Below are 21,310 nucleotides of genomic sequence, written 5' to 3' on the forward strand. Positions count from 1 at the left end.
AGGCCACACTCGGATGTAGGGTGTTCCCTGTCTTCCGCTGTGGCAGCAATCAGGGCCCGGGGGAAGAGTCCCTGCGAGCGACCCGCGCGTCTTCCATCTTCCATTTACGGTGGGGGTGGTGAGGCACTGGAATGGGTTGCTCAGAGAAATTCAGGATACCCCATCCCTGACAGTGTTCAAGGCCAGGCTGGGTGCGGCTCCGAGCGTCCTGCTGTAGTAGGAAGTGTCCCTGCTCAAGGCAGGGGAGTTGGGACTGGACGATCTTTAAGGTCCCTCCCACCCCAAACTATTCCGTGGTTCTCTGCCAATCCTCTAGGGACTGCATTGCGGCCTGTGGAGGCCACTGAGGGGCCAGGGATGGGAGTGGGCATTGCACACACAGACAAGTCCTGGTTTAATCCTTTAGAAGAACAGAAGAACCAGTTTCAAAGCTATTAGTCAGATGAGTTGAAAGGAGGAACTACATAGGAAAACCTGAATTGCCATCGGGAATTTGCCTTTTTTGAACAGCTACTGATAAAGCCCAGAACAAGTCTTGATTGCTTCATAGCACAAAGCGTGACCTTGCGAGAGAGCAGGATAAAGGCCAGTTGGCCACAGACTGGGAGTGGGTTGCAGCAGAAACAGAACAATCAAGTGTTTCTTCAGCATAGCAGCTTTAACAAGGTCTGAGAGTTGGCATTTGAAGGAAACAAAGAAACAAACTGGTAAGACATTTAGTAAGTGTATCAATAATGGTATTTAGTAATTGGTATGATTTAATGAAGATTGTTTAGATACTCCATCACAGGAAATAATCAAGTTGATGTAGTTGCATTCTCAAAATATATTTTTTATTTCAACCTCATATATTTAAATGAAGCAAAAATCAAGTTAGTAAAGCCTGTGGTCAGTGTTATGCTACTTTCCCCTCCCTTAGTATGACATATAAATACTTGTACATAATGAAGTGAATGGAGTGAAAACAGATTGTTTTTTTAATCTTCCTCAGTTCTTCTTTTCCATACACTTTTCCATTGGTACCAGTTTGGTCTCAGAGTAACAATTTCTCCTTTCTGCCTTATTAAGTGGAAGTTAATCACTTAGTAAGTGCTTTGTGAAAGGCCAGTATGTCACTTCAAAGAAAGGAAAGTAGTCTTTGCATTCACTAGTGATGTAGAATGCCAGACAGACTAGATCTAGAGAAACAAGTTTGTGTAAGTAAAGTATACTTTTTTGAGCGGTGAGGTTTCTAAATGTAAGAGTAGTCCTTTAAATCATGTAATCCTGCCCTAATACACTGCTTATTTGCCATAACCCTCTGTCTGGTCTCAATATGTTCAACTGGATTGCACGATTTGCTGAGCAAACAGCAGATTCCTGATAACCAAATGTTTTACTACACACCTGACAGGCATGCATTGGAACAGCAGACAATATCCAGTCAACCTGAGAGCTTCTCACTCACTCACTCACTCACTCACTCACTCACTCACTCACTCACTCCCTGCAGCAAGACAGAGAACATAACAGGAAGAACAAAAGCAGGAGAACTTGTGGGCTAAGCTAAAGACAATGTAATAGATGAAGGAAAGTGGAAGCAAAAAGGCAATACAGAGGAAATCACTGGCTACCTCCCATAAACAGGCCAGTGTCAGCCAGTCTCCAAGCAGCAGCCCACTTGGAAGACATCTCCTTTGTCCACCTCCATTTTCTATTGCTGAGCGGAACATGTGTGAGATGGAATATCCCTTTGATCAGTTTGGGTCAGCTGTCCTGGCTGTATTCCACTCCCATCTTTCTGGACCATCAGCAGCATTTCTCCCTAGGTGGGGCTGATGACACAGTGGGGAAAAAGAGAAAGTCCTCACCCTGTGCAAGCACTGTTCAGCAGTAGCTGAAGTATTGCTGTGTTATCAACAGTAGTTTAATCACAAATGCCCAACACAGCACCATTCAGGCTGCTATGAAGAAAATTAACTCCACCTCAGTAAGACACAGTACATACATGAACAGTTTTTGTGGAAAAATATTACACCAAATCTTTAGAATTTACACACTTTAGAATTACTTGAACTAAATTCCATTTAGAGATTTAACACGTCATACATGACATTTCGTGTTTCACTCAATCTTATCTAATAAAGAACCATACTATTCCATATGTAAGGATCATTATCTATGCTTCTGATATAAATAAATTCTTCATAAAATTGAAATAATCTTTCAGATTAGCAGATGTATCTAAAGTTCAAGGCTAAATAGAATTTTTGATGCAGGAACTCTATTCACATGATATAGTTGCTGTTAGGAAGCCTGTTTTACATGCAGGAGGTTTCTGCTGGCTAACTTAACTCTCTGAGTGCAAGGCAGAGCTGTAGCACATCTCTCTCGCTTTGTGAAATGCCCAAATTGTTCACAGCTGGTTGATGCTGACAGAGTGGGACAGCAAACACTGAGGGTTCGCTGTGAATGTGTGAAATAGAGGCATGAGAGAATGTGGCAGCAATCAAATGACCAAGTTCCTGTATTTACTGTTTTTCTGTATTTCAGGCTTGACAGGTCTCTGTGAGTTCTAGTGGTGAAGGCAAGTTTCTTCTGTTGTAGTCTGCACAAAAAGATGTGGAAGAAAAGCTCTGAAATCACACAGATAGCCCCTACCAGTGGTCTTGTTTTCATGTTACAATTCATCGTGGTTCATGTGTCATATACCAAAAGTGAAACTGCTGGGTGACATTAACAAATTTATGTTAGTGGGTCATGGTTTCACCAGGTGGCATTCCATCTATTTTAGCATTTCTCTGTAGAGTTTTAATATAATGTTCTGCTCAGGCTTTTTGTATTTAAATCTAATGCTAGATGTGTAATAATAAGTGGAAGTTGACTTTAGAGAATGTGCAGAATCTCTTTATTGTGTTTGAACTTCCCAAATTTTCTTTTTATTTTTTTTTTTGCTATAACTTTCTTTTTTTCTGTCTCCTATCTCTACTTGTGTACATTTTCTCTGTACCTACATTGGCTTGGTCATATCATAATATACAGAAAGTGTGCAGTGCATAGAAAACAGTAATTTCCTATCCATAAATGAACTGAATATAAAACCATGAAAGCAACCAGGCTGTAACAGCAAAGTGCATCAGCATGGCTGACATCATTCAGACGTTTCACAACATTCTGAGTGTTTTACATGGAGTTCTCTGACCTTCACAGACCTCCAGGAATATACAAACTTAGTGCATTGACTCCTGTCTGTGCCAGCACCACAGTCAGAGTGAGAGCTGTGTTGCAGAACATGGTCTGCTCGCGCTTCATAAAGAAAGTAAAATGTAGGGTTTTGGACAGTTTCCATTCCCGTTTTAGCCTAAACAGGACAGAAAAACGCATTAGGTTGTGGGAATTGGATGTCAGAAACTAGTGAAATGTCAAGTACTGTTGAGGAAAAAAAGTGCTGCTGTGGAATGGAAAATTTTCAACTTTTTCCAAATAGTTTTCTCTAGAGATTCTACTTTTGACATAGGAGATGACAAATTCATGCTGAAGTAAAGAAAGTTTTAATCTTTTTTTTCCCTAAAATTGAGCTCAATTGGTTTTTGTTAATTCATCATCTTTAAATTACAGGTCCTTCCCGCTCCACAAATACTCTCTGTGGCCAAAATAACTTTCAGTATAAGAAAGAATGGACATGACACTGGTTCCAGAATGGGAGGAATTGTAGGAAAGAATGTATTGTCAGTAGGTTTCAAATTGATTTATAGGGACCCACGTTTCTGCAAAAAAACGAAAAAAGCACAGAGAGGCAAAAAAAAAGGACTTCTGCTCTACTTGTTTCTGCAATAGGCACTCTTCTTACATGTCCAAGTCCTATTTTTATGCCTTTGACACAACCCACTCCATCGGGGCTGAGTGTATGGTTTCAGTTAGCAAGTGTGGCCACCTACTGGGGAAAAAAACAAGGTAAAAATAAGTCAGCAATGCACAGAAGGTATAAAAATGATACCACCTTGAGCACAGGTAGAGAGCCATCTAGAAATACAACAAACACTAGGACAAAAATTCCATTTCCTGAATTTTATCCTGGGATAAAAAAATCCCAGTTTCCTGTGCCACATTATTACCATCTAATTTTTACATGACTGTACTTTGCTCTTCCTCTCTATAAATAGTTCTCCCTTCTGTCAACTTTACTAGATAGAAATTTAACCTTACAGATTAATGGATCACAAGGCAAGACATAACCAATCATTTTATTTATTAAACTACCAAAAATATTGCTTTGTTTTGCAGGAAAACTTCAAGCAACAACAAATATGATTGAAATATGAAAAGAACTGAACACACTAAGACTTTACAAGAGCTTCTTTAGTTCCCAAGTGGACATGGATGTTCCATACTAGGGCTGTGGTGCAGCCACATCTACAGCAGAAAAACACATAATATCTTTTGTAAAAGGGCATCAGCATTGCCACGGCTAGATCATAGTTGATGCTATACATTATGCTTCTTGCCTGGAGAAGACCAAGATACATTTGTATGTGCTGGAAGTTCATGGATCATGGCACTGACAAGTACTGTTGGTGACTTGGACAGCTGGAGCACATCATTAGACAGCAGAGGCTGCCTGAGCCTCTCACCTTCCATTTGTAGGAAAGGAATTTAGTTTTAATTTAGCATCATTCATCTAAAGTCCTTACTAAACAAATGTTAGAGCAGAGAATAAAATGGTGACACCTGGTAATGCTTGATTAATTACAATTAAGGTCTGTGTATTTATCTAAAATTGGTTTTGCCATTGAAAGACTATAGAGAATGGATTAAGATGTGATTAAATTGAGATATTTGGCTGGGAAGAATATGATGGTTTGCTACATGTGATCTGAGAATAAAAGTCTTTGTAAGAACTGAGGGTCTGTTAAACAGTGGTGAAACTTGTTCAGTCTTACCCACGCTGCTTTTGTGAAATAATCCACATCTGTTTCTAAAAGGCAAATACAGTGGGTTAGATATACGAGGTGTTGACTCATTTAAGACAAACAGTGAGAGCACTCACGTGTCTGATACATGGGGTAGTGCTGATGGGCTTCTCTCTCCCACCTCCAAGCTGTGTGTGGGTGAGCTGCAATTTTCTCTAGAGGAACAGCCCCAATATTTTAATAGCATGTGACAACACTTGTGAAAGAGGCAGTATTTTATATTACAGTAATAAAGATTGAAAGTTTGATCAAATTTTTGACCATGTAAGACCTCATTTCAACCTCAAGAGTCAACCCACCTGTCTGAAAGCTGGTAGAGTTTCAAAGACTTTACAGTCAGTCTAAGGAATGTGCGACCTCTGCGGCTGGGCCTTAATTATTTTTCTAGATCATTACATTTACAAAACAGCCCAGTGCAATTTATTTCCTGACTTTTCACGAGGGGTGTGAGATGTAAGGGAGGTGGCGGGTGCTGAGGGCGGTGGAGGGAGGGTTGTGAGGGGAGAAGAGGTGGGCGCTACTGCGAGGGGATGGCAGAGCGCTGTGAGGGGCAGGACAGGGGGCGCTGGGTGCGAGGGGATGGCGGAGCTCTCTGAGGGGCAGGATGGAGTGCGGTGGGTGCAAGGGCATGGCGGAGCTCTGTGAGCGCCGGCCGTACCGCGCATCTCGCACGAGGGCTGCCGGCGCCGCCGCCACCGCCGTTACCGAGCGAGCAGAGTAAGTGAGCGGTGGCCATGGCGGAGCAGCCACCGCCATGCCCCAAAGAGACGCTCCCCGAGGGGACTCCGGAGCTGCCGAATGTGAGTGCCTTCGCCAAAGGGGTCGCACCAATGGCCCAGGGCCGCGCCCCGCTTCTGTGCCTCGCTACTGTGCCTTTCTGGGCTGGAGTGTCCCCGAGGGAAGGGGCTGGAGGAGGGGAGCGTGTGGGCGGGGATGGCGCATCTCCCTGCGAGCTCCTTCTCTCCCAGAAATGAAGGTGTCTCCTTCCTACCCCCATCAAAACGGGGACAATTGGACAACGTCCCGTGCATAATGTCAGATCCCAGTTTGACTAGTTGTGTGTATTATTACGAGTTTCGTTATACGTTATTTATTTTTTGATTGCATTGTTTAGGCTGGAAAGTTGAGTCCAGCGGGCAACACGGTTGCGAGTTGTCTCAAAGAGACACCCAAGGTGAGTTGGTTTTGCAGCTGCTCCATTTTTTTTTTTTTTTTTCCTACATCCTTTCGCTTTTGAAACTACCGTTTATTTCAATGTTGTTTTTTATCCTGTGGAATTACAGAGACTAGCTGGCAAGACTGGAAAACACTTCTGGCTGTTCATTTTCATTCCACATGTTTTACAAAAGTCACTGTGCTTGCTTAGTTGGGACTAAATATAATTGTTTAGGCAGTTTTCCCCTCTGGTAATGCAATTGCAGTAATTATTGGAAATTATTATTACTTCTGATGGAGGTTCTTCTTTACAAGGATGCCTGCCGGAATTGGGAATCCCACTGGCCCTTCCCCTTGGCCCTGAAGAGTCAGAGGCTACTGAGACACAAATGGATCCTGTAAATAGCAGGTCTCCCTTTAAATGTTAATTAAAGAAACCCCAACAGTCTAGTTTAAATAATTTCCAAAATTGCTTCATTGATGGTGGAAATTTTGAATTGAGTTAAAGCTTTCTGAAATTTATAATTGTAACATCTAGTTTTCATCAAGAACATGTGAAGTAGCTGTTACCCAAATTAAAAAAAAAAGTAAAATATGGGAAGTGCTGAAACTTAACAGTGCTAGTTTGATAAAATTTATTCTGGGTTATGTTGACCTTACGCTCACAGTATCAGCATCTGCAGGAGTATGTGCATATACTGCAGCCCTAAAGCATCCTCATATTTTGTTCTTATATCTGGGATGACACAAACGTCTGCAGTACATTTTCTTTTCATTAACATTTTGTGAATGTCTGGTGTAAACTTGTTTTTGCTTTGCCTTACATATAGCCTGTTACTCCCACTGCTGTACGAAAGTTTCGAAATACAACAGATCCAGCTCCTGGTGCTAAAATAATATTCTACGGCAGTGCAGATGATCCCGACGTTGCAACTCACTTGACACATGGCATAAAGTCAACCTCCCAATGCAGTGTAAGAATATGACTCCTTTACTCTTGTTTAAGAATGAACCTCTTAAGAGTGTTCTTAATAAAAGCAACTGATGTCTTCATAGTCAGGGATAAAGGTGAGTGATTTATACTGCAGCATTTCACAGCTGCTGTGAATGATCTGAGTTCTGTGGTCAAATCATAGGACTTAGTATTATTGAACCTGGAAAATATTTGAAGTTCAGTGACTGTTAGCAGTGATGTAACTTTTCATAATGACTACTAAATTGTTAATTTCATTTCAAGATTTAAGTTCATGAACAGTCTTCTGCCCACAAATTCTGCTGCTTACTTTTCCTTTTTTTTTTTTTATGTGGGTTACAGAGACAAAATCAGTTGAGCTCTTAGCAAAAGAGCTGTTATCTGCAAGTGTGTTTACAGTTTGGTGTAATTATTCTGTATGCTTTCATACCTTTGGCTAGAAACTGATTTTTTAGCCAAAAAGTGATGGTTTGCATATGTCAGCCTATTTTGTGTGTACTCTCTAGAAATGATTTTTGTAATCTGTAATCAAACAACTGATGAGATCATTGGTAGTTTTATCACACAGTTGGTGTTCCTGTCTCTAAAAATAGCAGTTGTGTTAGTAAAGTGTATTTTTAGGAAGGAAGTAAGTCCTCGTATTCTAGGATGTTGAGTAGGACATTTATTAGGCATATCCAAAATGAAGGACAACCAGGTTTTGGTGGCTTTCCTTAGAAGTTTTTTGTTGAATGGATTGATCTGTACTCAATTACTCTCTGTTGAAGACTTTGCATTATTAATTAAATATTATCTCTAGGAAGGGTTGGGAGCCTAATCAGTTTGCTAAGCATGGGTTTGGATCAATCGTATTTGCTACTAATCTTTTCAATATTTCTTTATATACTATTTAATGAGAGCCTAATAATAAATCTTCTCTAGAATCTTCTTTACTTTGATAGCCTGAAAAATCAAATCACTTTAGATTTGATCACATTATAATTTGACTATAATTTCTAATATGTGCTAAGAAAAGAAAGACTACAGTCAGAAAATGTATATATTAAAATGTGGAAAAGCTAGCAAAAAAATAAAAATATCTCACAATAAATATTTTATTTAGCTGGAAATGTAGCATAGCATTGGCTATTAGTGGTCTTCTCTCAAGATACAGTTTTGGTTTGCAACTCAATGGATAAAATTATGTCAGTGTAACCATGGAAGATCTCATTAGAATACTTATGAGCAAAATTTGTTTGTGTGGGTAGTCATAGTGATGTGTGAATGATCAAAGTTTGTTGGTTTTCCTGCCTCTGGTGTTGTTTGTGATGTCTTCAGGTAGCTTCATTGGTAAGTCCAGTTCCTAAAAGTGAATTTCAAGAAAAGATACAAGACATGAAAGAAGCAATTTACTCCAGTAATCGTGAAGCACCTTTGGGTAAATCACATGATCAATCTTTGAAGTTACCTGAGGGCTTGGATATAATTAAAACTACATTTGGAATTAAAATCTTCAAAGGTAGGAAAATGTGCCATTAAAACATATTTCTTGTAAATACAAGATAATTTGCAATTTAGTATCTAGCACATGCTCTGTGATTCCAACAACTCCATTTTAAGAGAAGAGGTATTAAATAACAACTACTAAAAGGCCTAAAAATTTTTCCATTTTGATAAGAAACAAGCAACTGAGAACATATGCTAACTACCAGGGCTTTTGGCTCTCTTCCTTTCTGTCTTTATAGATTTCCTGGGAAAACTGTAGGGTAGCTGTCAACTTACCTTCCTTTTCCCAACAACTCTAATAGTTCTCATGGAAGAAACTTCCTTGACATGTGTAGCTTTCCTCCATAGACTGGAGAAAATCACATCTGTGTTGCTGATGTAGCTTTACTGCAAAAGTTTTGTTCATCTGGGTTTCTGTGATTCTCTCCGTAGTCCCATGTCATTATGTGAATAATGAATTAGATATTTATTCATCTATTCATTAGATGAATATAGATTGACTAGCAATGTGGTAAGAAGGATCATCCTTCCACAGTATTAGCAACTTCTCTAACAAGGTATTGTTTACAATTAAGAATGAATGAAACAAGATATCCACCCCCCTTAGCTCCCCCAACCATACATTCTTTATTTGTTTCCAGATTTAACAGCTGGAGAGCTTGTAAATCCACCAAAAACTTTTGAGGAAGTGGATAAAAAAGCGAGAGAAGGACATGATTTGTATGTTCTCTCACATGAGGATTATTACGTGGGTAAGGTAAAAGGCTCATAAGAAACCACATAAAAAGTTCCTCTTGTGTGTTCAGTGCCTACTGTATGCTATTTTTTGAGATATAAACTATTAATTTTAACCACTGTATTAATACAATATATATTACTTTTAAAAATGATGTGAAGAAAAAGCAAGGGAGAGAGCATGATCTCAGTTTATAGAACTGTCAATCACTTCAGGATGGGCATTTAACACAGTGTAAGAACTTCATGAAGGAGTTGGAAGCCTGATTTCTTTTGGGTGCTGTTTGAAAAGCAAAATATTTCCAGGGAACTAGAAACTCACAGATGTCCTGGTTGCTTACTGAGTTTGACATTGTCTATGCCACTGAAAGCAATCTCAGATTCGAAGTCATACACTGTGAGCCCAACCCATTCCAGTACTTTTTCCTCTAGTTTCTGTCTTTCTTCAGGATCTGAACAGAATTTCAGAGCAGGCAGACTTTCTGATGAGGAGCTTAGCATTAAGATCTGGTTGCGAAGAATTTCAGGCTGCTGGGTGGCTCTCTGGAATGCAGGTTCCTCAGCCTACAGAATCCTCCCCGTGGATTTGTGAGCTGTGCCTGCATTGCTTCAGCCCCTGGGGGCTGTGCCTGTGTGATGTGGTCTGCTCAGGGATGGTTACCCTTTATTTCACAGGTCTGCACAGGAGCAGAGCAACAAATAGAACTCTAAAATGCAGTACTTTTTTTTTTTGCAGCCACTTCTATTTTTCCCAGTTCCATGACTTTCACTTTGGCTGAAAATGTAAATTTTATGTGGAGACTATTACATAGATGTGAAATTATAATACTTTATTGTCTCACTGAGAAGTTATTCTATAGATAGTGTTGGTATAAATTGGCCAAACCTGTAACTTCATTTCCTCTCTTCTCTGCCTTTCTTGGGCATTTTAGTGAAATTATTCATTGTCTGTTTCTGTCTCTCTTGTAACATCCATCCACCATGGAGAGGCCAAGTCAGAAGCAGACTGACAGAAAAAATGTCAGCTATTTGCCCCACCAATAGTGTAAAAAATGCGTGCTGCCATACAGCCATATGGAGCCCTTATTAGAAAACATTCAGTGAATAATATTTTTGAAAGTTCTAATTATAATTCTTTTTAAAAGGTGATTGAAAAGACCTTGAAGGAAAAGAATGACTGTTTTTTCTGTGACAAAAAGACATAGCAAGAGTATATCTGAAAATGCAACGTCAAAAACATTTTTTGCATTTTTTGAAAACAATAAATCAAATGGTACATATTTCTGCTCAAGTGTAGATATTATAAAGCAACGTTTGCTTGACCCTCACCACTTAGGCTACATGGTTTAATTTATTCTGTTGGGCTTGTCTTTAATCAGACATAAAAGAACATCCAACTGAAGCAGTTTTGCTTTTTATTTTGAGTTTTCACTTTTGACAATGAGATTGTTCCTAACTACTCAATAAACAGGGAGAATGCAAATTATTTATCTTTAATTGAACAAGTTTGTTAGTTATTTGCCTTTGTTTCTTCATCGTTTTGTCTTAAGAATGAAGATACTGGGTACAATTTTCTTCCTTAGATGTTTTACACAGGTTGAAATGCCTGTTTTTTCTGCAGGGGAATCAGTCAATAGGAAGTATAACTCACACTTTGACAAGTCTTTTGTTTATGGAATGGAAACCCCTCACTATGAAGATGGGCGAAATACAGCCAAGACCTTCAATTGGGTTTTGGACCTGGATTCGTAAGTTGCAATGAGTTAACTAATTAATTATTTAAAAAAGTATCAGGAAGAGTGGGTCTTCCTATTTGAAGAAAATTGTATATCTCACAGTGCTATCCTTAGCTGTACTGAACTGAATAGAAAATGCAAGATGTGATTTTCAGAACAGTTTATCCAGATAACTTTTACCATATAACAACTCTTGGCATGTCTTAAGCATTATGTAAAGCCCTTTGATTTTAAGTAGCAAGATAGTTTAATCACTAAGGTGAGAGGAGTTGCTGTTTTCTTTTAATATATATATAATATTTTAAAATATTATTGAAAAAAATATTGAGTATTTAAAAATATTGTGTATTTTAAAAAATATGAAGGAGTTATTTTTGTAATTTGTAGGAAGAGAGGACCACACCTTGTGTCAAAACGAAGTGACGATTTCAAGGAAAAATACCAGCCTCTGGTTGGAAAAGTTTTTGATCCGTAAGTAAGCAAAGATACCTTCTGTTACAAATAGATCAAGCACAAAATTCACTCACTTTTGCCATTTCTCCAGTATCTTTTTATGTCTTGGATAAGAAATATAACTGTGTGCTTAATGCTTCCAGTGCAGCACTCATTTAACAGAAGAGGACCTTCTACTTGCCCTAATTAGGCTGATAAGTACACAAGTTTCTAGTAAGGGCTGTACTGTGTCCATGTAGTGAAGTTAGGTCTTACTGTTTAACTGGTCAAACACTCTTTAAGACATTTTTTTCTCCCAGTATTTTGCAATTAGAAAGGTTTGAAAGGACTGACACATATCACCTAATGTTTTGGGATTTGTCCATTTTGCTTACTCTTACACTATTTTTGGTGGTCTTCGTTACGTCGTCTGTAATCTCACTGTATTACTTCCTTGGAAAAGGACATGGAACTAAATTTTATTACCTAGCAGCATTTACCAATCTCTGTTGAATCATTAGAATGACTGACATTTATGAAGCAATCTGGGACAGTTTGTAACTTTACAGAACAGCACTTATGAAGCACCACAGAAGTCATAAGGTACAGTGTGGTTAGGATCCAGGTGTGCTGCAGATCTAGGGCTCCTGAATGTATCTGAAGGGTGTCTTTGCAGATGCTCTAGATTTCTGCAAAAATATATCTGGAGGCTCACTAACACTGACTTTGGTGGCAACATATAATTTTGAACTCAAGATCCCAGGCTTAGGTTGATCTGGGGAAGTGTTCTCATAAATGCATGTGAGCAGTGAGCACAAATACAAGTCAGTTTCTTCTCTCCTTGTCACTGTGTCCCATCTTACTGTGAGACAGACTTGGAGCATGAGCAACACAAAGCAGTGTGATCAGTCAGGGATGGGCTGCACTGCAGGCTGAAACCCAGCACTAATATTACAAGACAGATATAGGTGAAACTTAATCTTATTTAATGAATTTTATGCCATCCACATCCTATGTGTGATATGAAAATGACAAAAGAAAAATATGCATAGTAGTTTTTAGATTGTGGTATTTCCATTTCTGTGTGTGGGTTTTTGTTTGTTTGTTTTGTGCTTTAGAACAAAGCACTCATAATCTTTTAAATTCTGATGGGGATTTTTAGTTCAGATAAGTGTTTTAATTATTTAAATATTAAAAATAAAATGAGCATTGTATATTTTTAAAATTAAAAAAAGGAAACAGTTCTTTAATGTCAAAAGGAAAATCTTCACTTTTTGGAAAATAGAACTGAGAAAAGTTTTCCACATGGATATGGGCTTAGTTGCTGGTTTTGGTAGACAAAAAATTGCACATGGAAAAGCAGACATATGATTCAATTTTTCCACTTTATCCAAAAGTAGTTTATTTCAGACATTTCAGTTGGAGATTTTGTCTAAATATTCCCATTCTTTTTCTACAAGGACTTTTCTTGCATGTTTCTATTATTTTCTTTGGAAAAATGGCATAGAGTGGTTTTCTTTTTAATGAGCATAAATGTTCAAAAAGTTAATGTTTGCATTTGGCTGTGTTATGTTACAAGCAGTGAATGTTCTAATCAGGTTGTAAAGCTTTGCTTTTCTGGTATGGTAATGTTGAAACAAAGTCCTGATAAACAAATTTCAGGTAAACTATGAGTATCATCCCTATTATTAATCATTTTTTTTAACAGTAGCTGAGATTTTATTTTGGGTATTAATAAACTGTTTGGCAATTAACAAAAAATGTTCTTTTTGACAGCATAGCAGATACTATGAATGTTCCCCCAGACCATACGTTTGGATTGGCGATCCGTCCAGATGAATATGGTAAGCTCAAGAGCAGAATAAAATCTTACCTTGCTGATGAAACTCTGCTGAAGTAATAACTGTTGGTTGTATATACAATTTTCCTATAATTTTAAGAGGCAAGGTACAACAATTTGTTGACAGTAAATTTTTGAAATGTAAATTTGAGTGGATTTTAAGTTGCTAGTGGGAAAAAAGTAAATGTCAAAACTAAAGAAGTTTTAGGTTTGGGATTATCGTGCTGGGTTTTTTTTCTTTTTTAAAGCCTTTGTAGCTAAATGTAACAAAATGGGAAATGGCAGAAAATCCTTATTGACATCAAAGTGACAAACTAAAATGGCTATTTTAATCAATCATGCATATTCCCTCTCAATGATTTCTCAAGCACTTCTCTAAAGAGAGTAAAAATTACAAGCAATAAAGAGGAATAATAAGTTTTTGAAAGTTGCAAGGAGATAGAAAGTGGAGTGCAAAAAAACCTTTTTATTTTCATTATGACAAAATTTTGAAAGCTAATCAGCTCAAATAGTCAATGGGATTGATGATATTTTAACACTGTGTTTAATACTTAAAGAACACAGTCAATAATTTGGAAGAAAAAAAATGAAGTGGATCAAAGTCATACAGTTAATCTGGGCCAGAGAAAGTCTGTTCAAAGAGTGAATAATCTTTTACATGTTTTACTATGCAGTGTAATAAAGTTCATGCTATAAGGAAGAGCAGAAGGAACTGAACAAAAGAGTTCATAATTAACAAGTAGGAAATAATGCTTGTACACTGCTGTTAGAGGGGGATTAAGTGAGCTGCTCATGTTTGTTATTGTACTGTGAATGAAATTCTTGCACTCTAGAAAGTGACATTGGCACCATGGGAATTTGGATGAAGATTGTAACTCAGTGTGCTAAAGTGTTTAAAAATACTGATAAAGTTAAGATACATGAAAAATGGGAACAGTAACATAAAAATATTGCTTTGTCTTTCTAGAAACCTGTGATATATAATTACCCGAAATACTAAATTTTGGATAGTATATAGGTATATACTTATATCTCATAAGTATGTGGAATATGACAGAAGTGGTAGATCAATAATATATATTCTTTTTTTCTCAATTATCTGGACATTGAGTAAAAACTACTGCTTTTAGAAGCTTTTGGAAGCAGTGGATAGATTTGTGAATCTACATTATCACGTTCCAAAATTTTTGATATTTACTGTGTGTGAGTAAAGAAATAATGATGTGGACCATTTGATCTTGCAATTAAATGGCTGTATCAGCTGTGCAGCAGTGCTGAAAATCAGCATCTTGAAACTGAAATTCTCCTTTTCCTAATGAATGCAATCTTTTTTTTTTTTTTTGGTAAATGTCTGACTACTGTATATGCACAACTAATTGAGGAATTGTTCATTTTTATAGACGTTCATGATCTTCTTCATGTCCGAGTTCCATGTGAGTTCCTCCGTGGGAAGGACAGAGAAAGAGTTATCTTGATTGCAGTTCGAGAAAGTCTGAAGAAAGCTAACTACAAGAATTTTGATGTGTTACTAGAAGCATTAAGACATTTTGATAAGGTTAGTGCTCTCAAAAGGTATAAGTGTAAAGGAATGTGTGACATTAGCGCTCCTGTGCTATAGAGATACAGATGAGAAGAAACACAAGCATAACAAGGCAAATATTGATGAAGACTGTAGCTGTGAATATATCTTATGTCTCACTTACTGTGATATGCTATGGAATTAGACACAATAGTATTTGGAGCTTTTCGTAATGTTATTTGGAATATCCAGGTTAGAGAGAGCAAGGGACACACAAGCAGGAGTAATCTTAACAATTTTTGGGCTTCAAAATCTGGCATTCCTTTGTAAAGAGAAAACAATGGAAGGGGTTACGTTCATATTTTCTTCCAAGCTGTACTTTTTGACTGAGTTGCCAAGCCTCAGAATTTCAGGTATTTTCATTTTTTCTTTCTGGAAAAAAAATTGTAATTGACATTTCATATGTAACATTAATTGTAATGTATACAGAATGATTGATGTCTTACTTTTAAAGATATCTTGGCCTTTCCTCAACATTTATGATTAGATTGCTATCTTGTCACAATAGCCTGTCACACTTTTACTCTCAAATCACTGTATTATTTAAGTTGAAAATTACTTTTTGACACTTTTTAGATTTCTAAAATACTTAGGGTTTTTTTTTGTATTCAGCAATATTACTCTTCTTGAAATAGTGTGTCTGGTGCTATTTATATGTATATATAAATATATATACATACACCTATAAACACATGTATGTGTTTCTTTTGGTGAAGTTACTTTATGATGGCTGTTAGAGAATCATAGAATATAACAACTGTTTTGTTTTCTTTGTAATAGAATGGTGATGGAATGATACACAAGGACAAGCTACGACAGATCTTTTCTCAGCTGAATGTGAATCTGGATGATGAGCTCCTGGAATCCTTATTTGACTGCTGTGATTTGGATAAGGATGGTCTGATTAATTACCGGGACTTTGCAAACTTTCTGAACTGGAAAGATAAAATGGGTGTTAAAGAGTTTGAAGAAAAAATAATTACAAAAGGTAGATGCCTTAATACTGGGAAAATATGGGGATGATCTTGTTCTTAGGATAGCTGTTGAAAGGACACTGCTGTTGTAAACTAGGTGCTCCTTCAGAAGGGTAGGATTTAGAGACTGATTTAACTACCAGCATCTCAGGTACAGATGTGTTTCAGAATCCTGGAGTTCTGTGTTGCATGCTGAGATTGACACTGGGAAGTTTCCTTAGTAATACATATCAACAGAAAGTAAAACATCTCCTAGAAGCATTATCAGAAATGTAGATGAATTATGTTACCTCCTTTACAGTTATTCAAACAAAGTTTTTTGCCTCTTAGTCTATAATATGTTGATAATATATCTTGGCTGTCTCATAACTTTTTTCCTTTTGTAGGGAAAAAATTAGATGCCTATCTTCCCAAAGACACAAAGAAAGAGGATGAACCACTGCCAGAAAAGAAAGATCTTGAGTTAAAAGAACCAGAAAGCTCAGAAAAGATGCCAAAACCACTTACAAGATCAACAGACCATGTATATACCAATTATCAAACATCATCTTCTCAGTACAATGCTGTAGTTGGTGGTATCCCAACATCCTGTAAGTACAGTGGACTGTGCTGCTCACTTGTGAGCATTATTTAAGACAAAATCGGGAGCAAAGTTAAAAGTGTTGCTACAGGTTCTACTAATGTAAAATAGCAAATTAATTTATTTAAGCTAAGTTTTTTTTAAGATTAGGAGTTGGAAGGGATGGACTATTCAACATTGAAATTAATCTAGATGTCTTTGAGAAATTATGCTAGTAAATTTGGGAGAACCATATCTCCTTACGATCATGTAGGGGGATAGAATATAAGAAAATAAAGGTAGTATAGAAGGTAGTCTTACCCCCTAAAGAGTTGCAGCTGGGTTAATTATCAAAGATTAGGAGCAGGCCTGACTTTAACAGGCCACAGCTGTAGGCAATAAGAAGAATGTTATAAAAGAGTGGATTGGTTGGTTGAGGGGAACTGGAGCCAGTTGGCTACTGCAAGAAGACGAAAGTCAGTGCTTGGGGGAGCTGCCCGTGAGAAACATCAAGGAGATATGAAACCCTTACACTAAGGAGACAACAATGTGAAACCTTTGCAATATAATGATAACATAATCACCTAAAATAGTTTCAGCTGGGAATACTAAGTAAGTCAGTACTAGTATATTACTCCAGGGTTCCTTGTTTTTACACTTCGTGATATAGCTGAAGCCAGGATTTCTAAAAATCTGAAAAAGGATACAAGGAAGAAAATTAGGTTCAATAACAAGTTACATATGTCAAGCATCACATTTCTTCTTATTTCATACAAAATGTTTTCTCCTCCCTGGCACTATTTATCCATGCTACCTGTTGATTGATTTTCACAGGTTATCCATTGTGTGGTGTTCCAAGTATTCGTACAGATATTCCTGCTCCTCAAGTTTGCCGGCTCAGTGACACGACTAATTATGGTGACCAGGGCAGTAGTTTTTCACTTCTGTACCCTTCTGTCTTCAGTCAAAAGGGAGTATATGAAAAACATCTTTTAAAAAAGAGACCAAAGGCAGAGGTATAGTGAATTTCTTCAGAATATTCTTCCAAGATAATGATTCTGCTAGCCATATGGGAGTGGGAAGTCATCAAGTAAACAGGTTGTAAAATTCATAGTGCAACATTACCATCTTACTTTACATCCATTCAGCTGTCTGAAAAATATGTAGTCTTCACATTCTAAATTATTCATAAAGATGATAGATATTAATTTTACTGTGATCCAAGCTATTGAAATTTCTGAGCAAGGTCTCAAGCAACATGGTTTAATAGTAAAGTTAGCCCCGCTATGATTATGTGATTGGATGAATGGTCTCCAGAGATCTCTTCCAATCTAAGGTATTCCATGAAATGTCTTAAAAAGCCCCACAAGGAGATTTTTAAAGATGTATATGAATAATTTCTATCACATAGGGGTGTTTAATGGAAAATTTTATCAAAAGTGTCTCTCCTCAGACAAACGTGGCAGGTTTTGCTAATGACAAATGCAGCAAACCACTTGAGGGTACCTTTTAAGTGCTCTGCTGAGTCACAGTTGTAGGCTCAGGTCTACAAAGCATCTGTATAGTGATGGAGGACATTGGGAGTCACACAGCAATGCTGTGCTGTCTCATGATTCTGAAGACAAAGATGGGACATGAGACTCTAGGGACTTACTTGGGGACCCCATGATTTCTCTGATACATCTGCAGCCTCCTACCACTCTGTTTTCTCACAGACCAGAATTTCTCTCACATAAATACTAAAATAACTTTGCTGTTTCTTCTTCAGTATTGTTTACCGCTTTGTTTTTACATTTGTATACAATTCATAGGGAAAAAATATTAAGAGAGAACTTCATTACATGAAATACAGTTTATTAGACAATTGTGATGAAATGTGAAATTCCAATCTAAAATGAGAAAAGAAGCTGTGGCAACCTCTTCTTCATTACTTTAATGACCTCTACTCATTATATTAAATATTCAGCAGTCATGTTTGCAAGTGGATCTAGAAATTGAATATATATTTTACAAAAAATAGTGTTGCTGGTTGGTGACTGGCGGTAGAAGGTGTGGTGTCATGCTCATCAAACACCTTGTTAGAATGTTGTGTACATGTACCACTTTATAATCTAGCTCTGAAAGCAGGAAATGAGTGCATGCAGCAAATAGCTAATGGTAAATGGAATTCATGCTTCATTGAGAAGCCAATAACATCTGCCAATTACATCTGTCAGGCACTAGATAGAGCTGTTCTTTGAAGTTATAACATGTCCTGAGATGTCATACTCTATTGTAGACTATACCAGCTATATAGAATTCAGTGCAGAACCACGTCTGAGTCTGTTGAAACACCCTATGTTCATGAAATGGGATATTTGGCAATTTTATGATTATTGTTTTGATATGTATAATTAATATTTCCAAAAATTTCATGGTTAATGAAATTATTCTTTGATTATATGATATTATTATTAGATGAAAGCTCAGAGTAATTTAATATTGTTTTTGTATAGTGTGGTAGAAATGAATGCAGATTCTGACTACGAAAGAGTTTCATGAGGTGACTCATCTTATTGTAAAAGAACAAAATAGTTCTTTGGCTTGCTGTTTTCTTCACTGAAATTCTCTCCAGTCTGTTGAAGAGAATAGAAGTTATGTAGTTGAGGAATAGTATGTGATTTGTATGCAGCATGTTGATCATAGGTGAGAGTGAGTTTTATCCTGTCTGCAGACAATAGTCTGTGGTTTGGTCAGTGGTGATTTTACAGCAGTTGATGAGTCAGGACAGAGCTCTCTCTTAACATGGTGAAGCCAAATTATGAGAACATGTAGTCCTTTATTCTTCCTGCTGTGGTGTCCTGTGAAGGAATATTGCTTTTAGTTTAATTTCTATATTTCACTAGCTTCTTGAAGACAATGGATCTGATCTGGTTTGTTTTACTTGTGGGTAGTAAAAAAAAATGATTGATGTAACTGAAACAACACTTATGCTTAAAGAAGCAAAATTCAGTCCCTTTTTTCCTCCTGCAATTTCATCTTGCACAAACTAAAGATTTTGCACAGACTAAAGATTTTCTCATAGATTTATTGGCTAAGATGAAGCTGAAGATTTGCTCTATTGGGGATCAGGCCTATATTTATACAAAAATATAAAAGACAGTATAACAAGGCTGATTTGACTGTATTAAAGGTCTTTATCAAAGTGTGCATAAAGTCTCCATAGCATAAATGTGTACAAACACATATATGATACAATTGAAGAAGCCAAATGTTTGCTGATACTAACAGAAGCACAGAGTGCATCAATATTCTTCTAAAGTTACCTTCCTCTAATGAGTCAATAGGTCAGTGTAATGGAGCATGCAGCAGGAAACATCCAAATGAGAAAGCATGGAAAAAAATCCCTTCTGCTGGATTATTTTGGTGTAAAATGATAGCAAGGCTCAAAGTTGATGTGAACCGTTTCATTTTAGTCACTTCACCCACTTATCTATACCAGCTGATGACCTTGTGTGTAGTACTGTTGCTGTGAAATGCAGATAATAGAATCTGATTTGTGTTGGTAACTGTAGACAGCAAAAATAGAGTGGATGAACAGAACTTAGGGCTTTTGAAAAACATTTACTTTTCCCTTACTCTTCTGTATTTGATTTTTGTCCCAGCATTGAAGCAGTGCATCAACATTACTGTATTCATTACAGACAATTTTGTACAGCTTTCATTGCAATAAGATTCAGATTTACTTAAATAGGAACTTCTTTCGTTAAGGATGCGGGATGTGGTCTGTAGTTTTAACTTAAGAGGGGGAAAATATTCTTTGGCAAATAAAGATTGCTAAATATGTCAAAGCCAGACACTGTAGAGTGTAACAAAATGCTGACTAGAATTACATTAATTGCATTATTTTGTATTATTTTTATAGATTAAACAAATTCTCCACAATATGGGCATGAATGCTTCAGATGGAAGGTTTGAAGAAATATGGAAGCAAGTGTGTACAAAACATGAGATAAAAGAGCTTTGTGATTGTGAAGAAAGTATGTGGAATATACTGAATAAGATACATGAATCAGGCATAGAATTCTAGTCTCTGGGCACTGCCTTTATTTAACATTAGTCATAATTCTGGTGCTGAATAAAAAAGTAAACAACAAATATTTATATGTGTATTGTCTTTCTGAGTAGTGGGTTCACCACATATATATGAATCATTGCATTTGGTAGGAACTGGTATCCATGCTTGTAAACGTAGTAAGAATATATCCCATTTTCAATTTTTAAATTTATTTTTTTCTCTTATAAATGGAAAAACACTTCTGAAAGTGCTAAAAATAAATGTTTCAGATACTCAAGGCTTGTCAAAGATTACTATCATATCATGGCATTTTCCCTTTCTTCTCATGTTCCATAATTCTTGTCAACAGAGATCTGCTTGTGGCAAAGTATTTGAGATGTTTGAGCATTCGTATGAGAAAGTGCTTTACAGTCAAATAGTAAGAAAGGTAAATAACAATAGGTGTGGGATCTAAAGTGCTGTCATGAAATAGACTCCATAAAAACCTATAGGTTAAGAAGTGCCAGAAATGAATGTCCAGTTTGTGGCAGAGGGCTCCTATTCTTTATGCAAGTTTATGACTATTACTTAATAGTATTCAGCTTTCACAATGAGGAAAAAAGTATGGATATTGAGAGGTGTTTATGTAATAACCATTACATTGCTGAGCAGTCACAAAAGTTTGTGAGGGCTTTCAGAGAACTAGCTGTTTGTTTGTGCTTGGAAAGAGGGAGAATCATTAATAGAAAACTCTTAAAGATTATTATGCAAATCTCAATGGATAGATGTAAAGTCCAATAAGAGTAAATAATGGAAAGAAAATAATATGAAAACATGCAACTGTGAGTTGGAACGTT

The 21,310-nt window shown here is 36.9% G+C and overlaps 1 protein-coding gene across 2 annotated transcripts; it reads left to right on the forward strand.

Moving 5' to 3' along the window:
* Positions 1-5,513: 5,513 nt before the first annotated feature.
* EFHB (EF-hand domain family member B) lies at positions 5,514-20,751 on the forward strand. 2 transcript variants are annotated; one of them, XM_031057666.1, is made up of 13 exons: positions 5,514-5,563; positions 6,064-6,123; positions 6,935-7,172; positions 8,395-8,575; positions 9,204-9,314; positions 10,919-11,045; positions 11,421-11,504; positions 13,242-13,309; positions 14,706-14,860; positions 15,665-15,872; positions 16,245-16,448; positions 17,252-17,433; positions 20,322-20,751. In XM_031057666.1, exons 4-13 carry the CDS (start codon positions 8,452-8,454, stop codon positions 20,484-20,486), a joined length of 1,428 nt encoding a protein of 475 aa, XP_030913526.1. In that variant the 5' UTR covers positions 5,514-5,563; positions 6,064-6,123; positions 6,935-7,172; positions 8,395-8,451; the 3' UTR covers positions 20,487-20,751. The 2 variants fall into 2 exon arrangements, with proteins under 2 accessions (XP_030913526.1, XP_030913525.1); XM_031057665.1 differs by lacking the exon at positions 5,514-5,563 and adding an exon at positions 5,647-5,749 and having other exon boundaries at positions 6,935-7,078.
* The last annotated feature ends 559 nt before the right edge of the window (positions 20,752-21,310 follow it).

Source organism: Geospiza fortis, unplaced genomic scaffold (genome assembly GCF_000277835.1).
Source record: "Geospiza fortis unplaced genomic scaffold, GeoFor_1.0 scaffold95, whole genome shotgun sequence".
NCBI classification, from domain to species: domain Eukaryota; kingdom Metazoa; phylum Chordata; class Aves; order Passeriformes; family Thraupidae; genus Geospiza; species Geospiza fortis.

Coding starts and splice junctions, on each gene's coding strand:
- EFHB (XM_031057665.1), top strand. CDS start 5,684: ATGGCGGAGCAGCCACCGCCATGCCCCAAAGAGACGCTCCCCGAGGGG. Junction 5,750..6,063: donor GGACTCCGGAGCTGCCGAAT/GTGAGTGCCTTC, acceptor TGCATTGTTTAG/GCTGGAAAGTTGAGTCCAGC. Junction 9,315..10,918: donor ACATGAGGATTATTACGTGG/GTAAGGTAAAAG, acceptor TTTTTTCTGCAG/GGGAATCAGTCAATAGGAAG.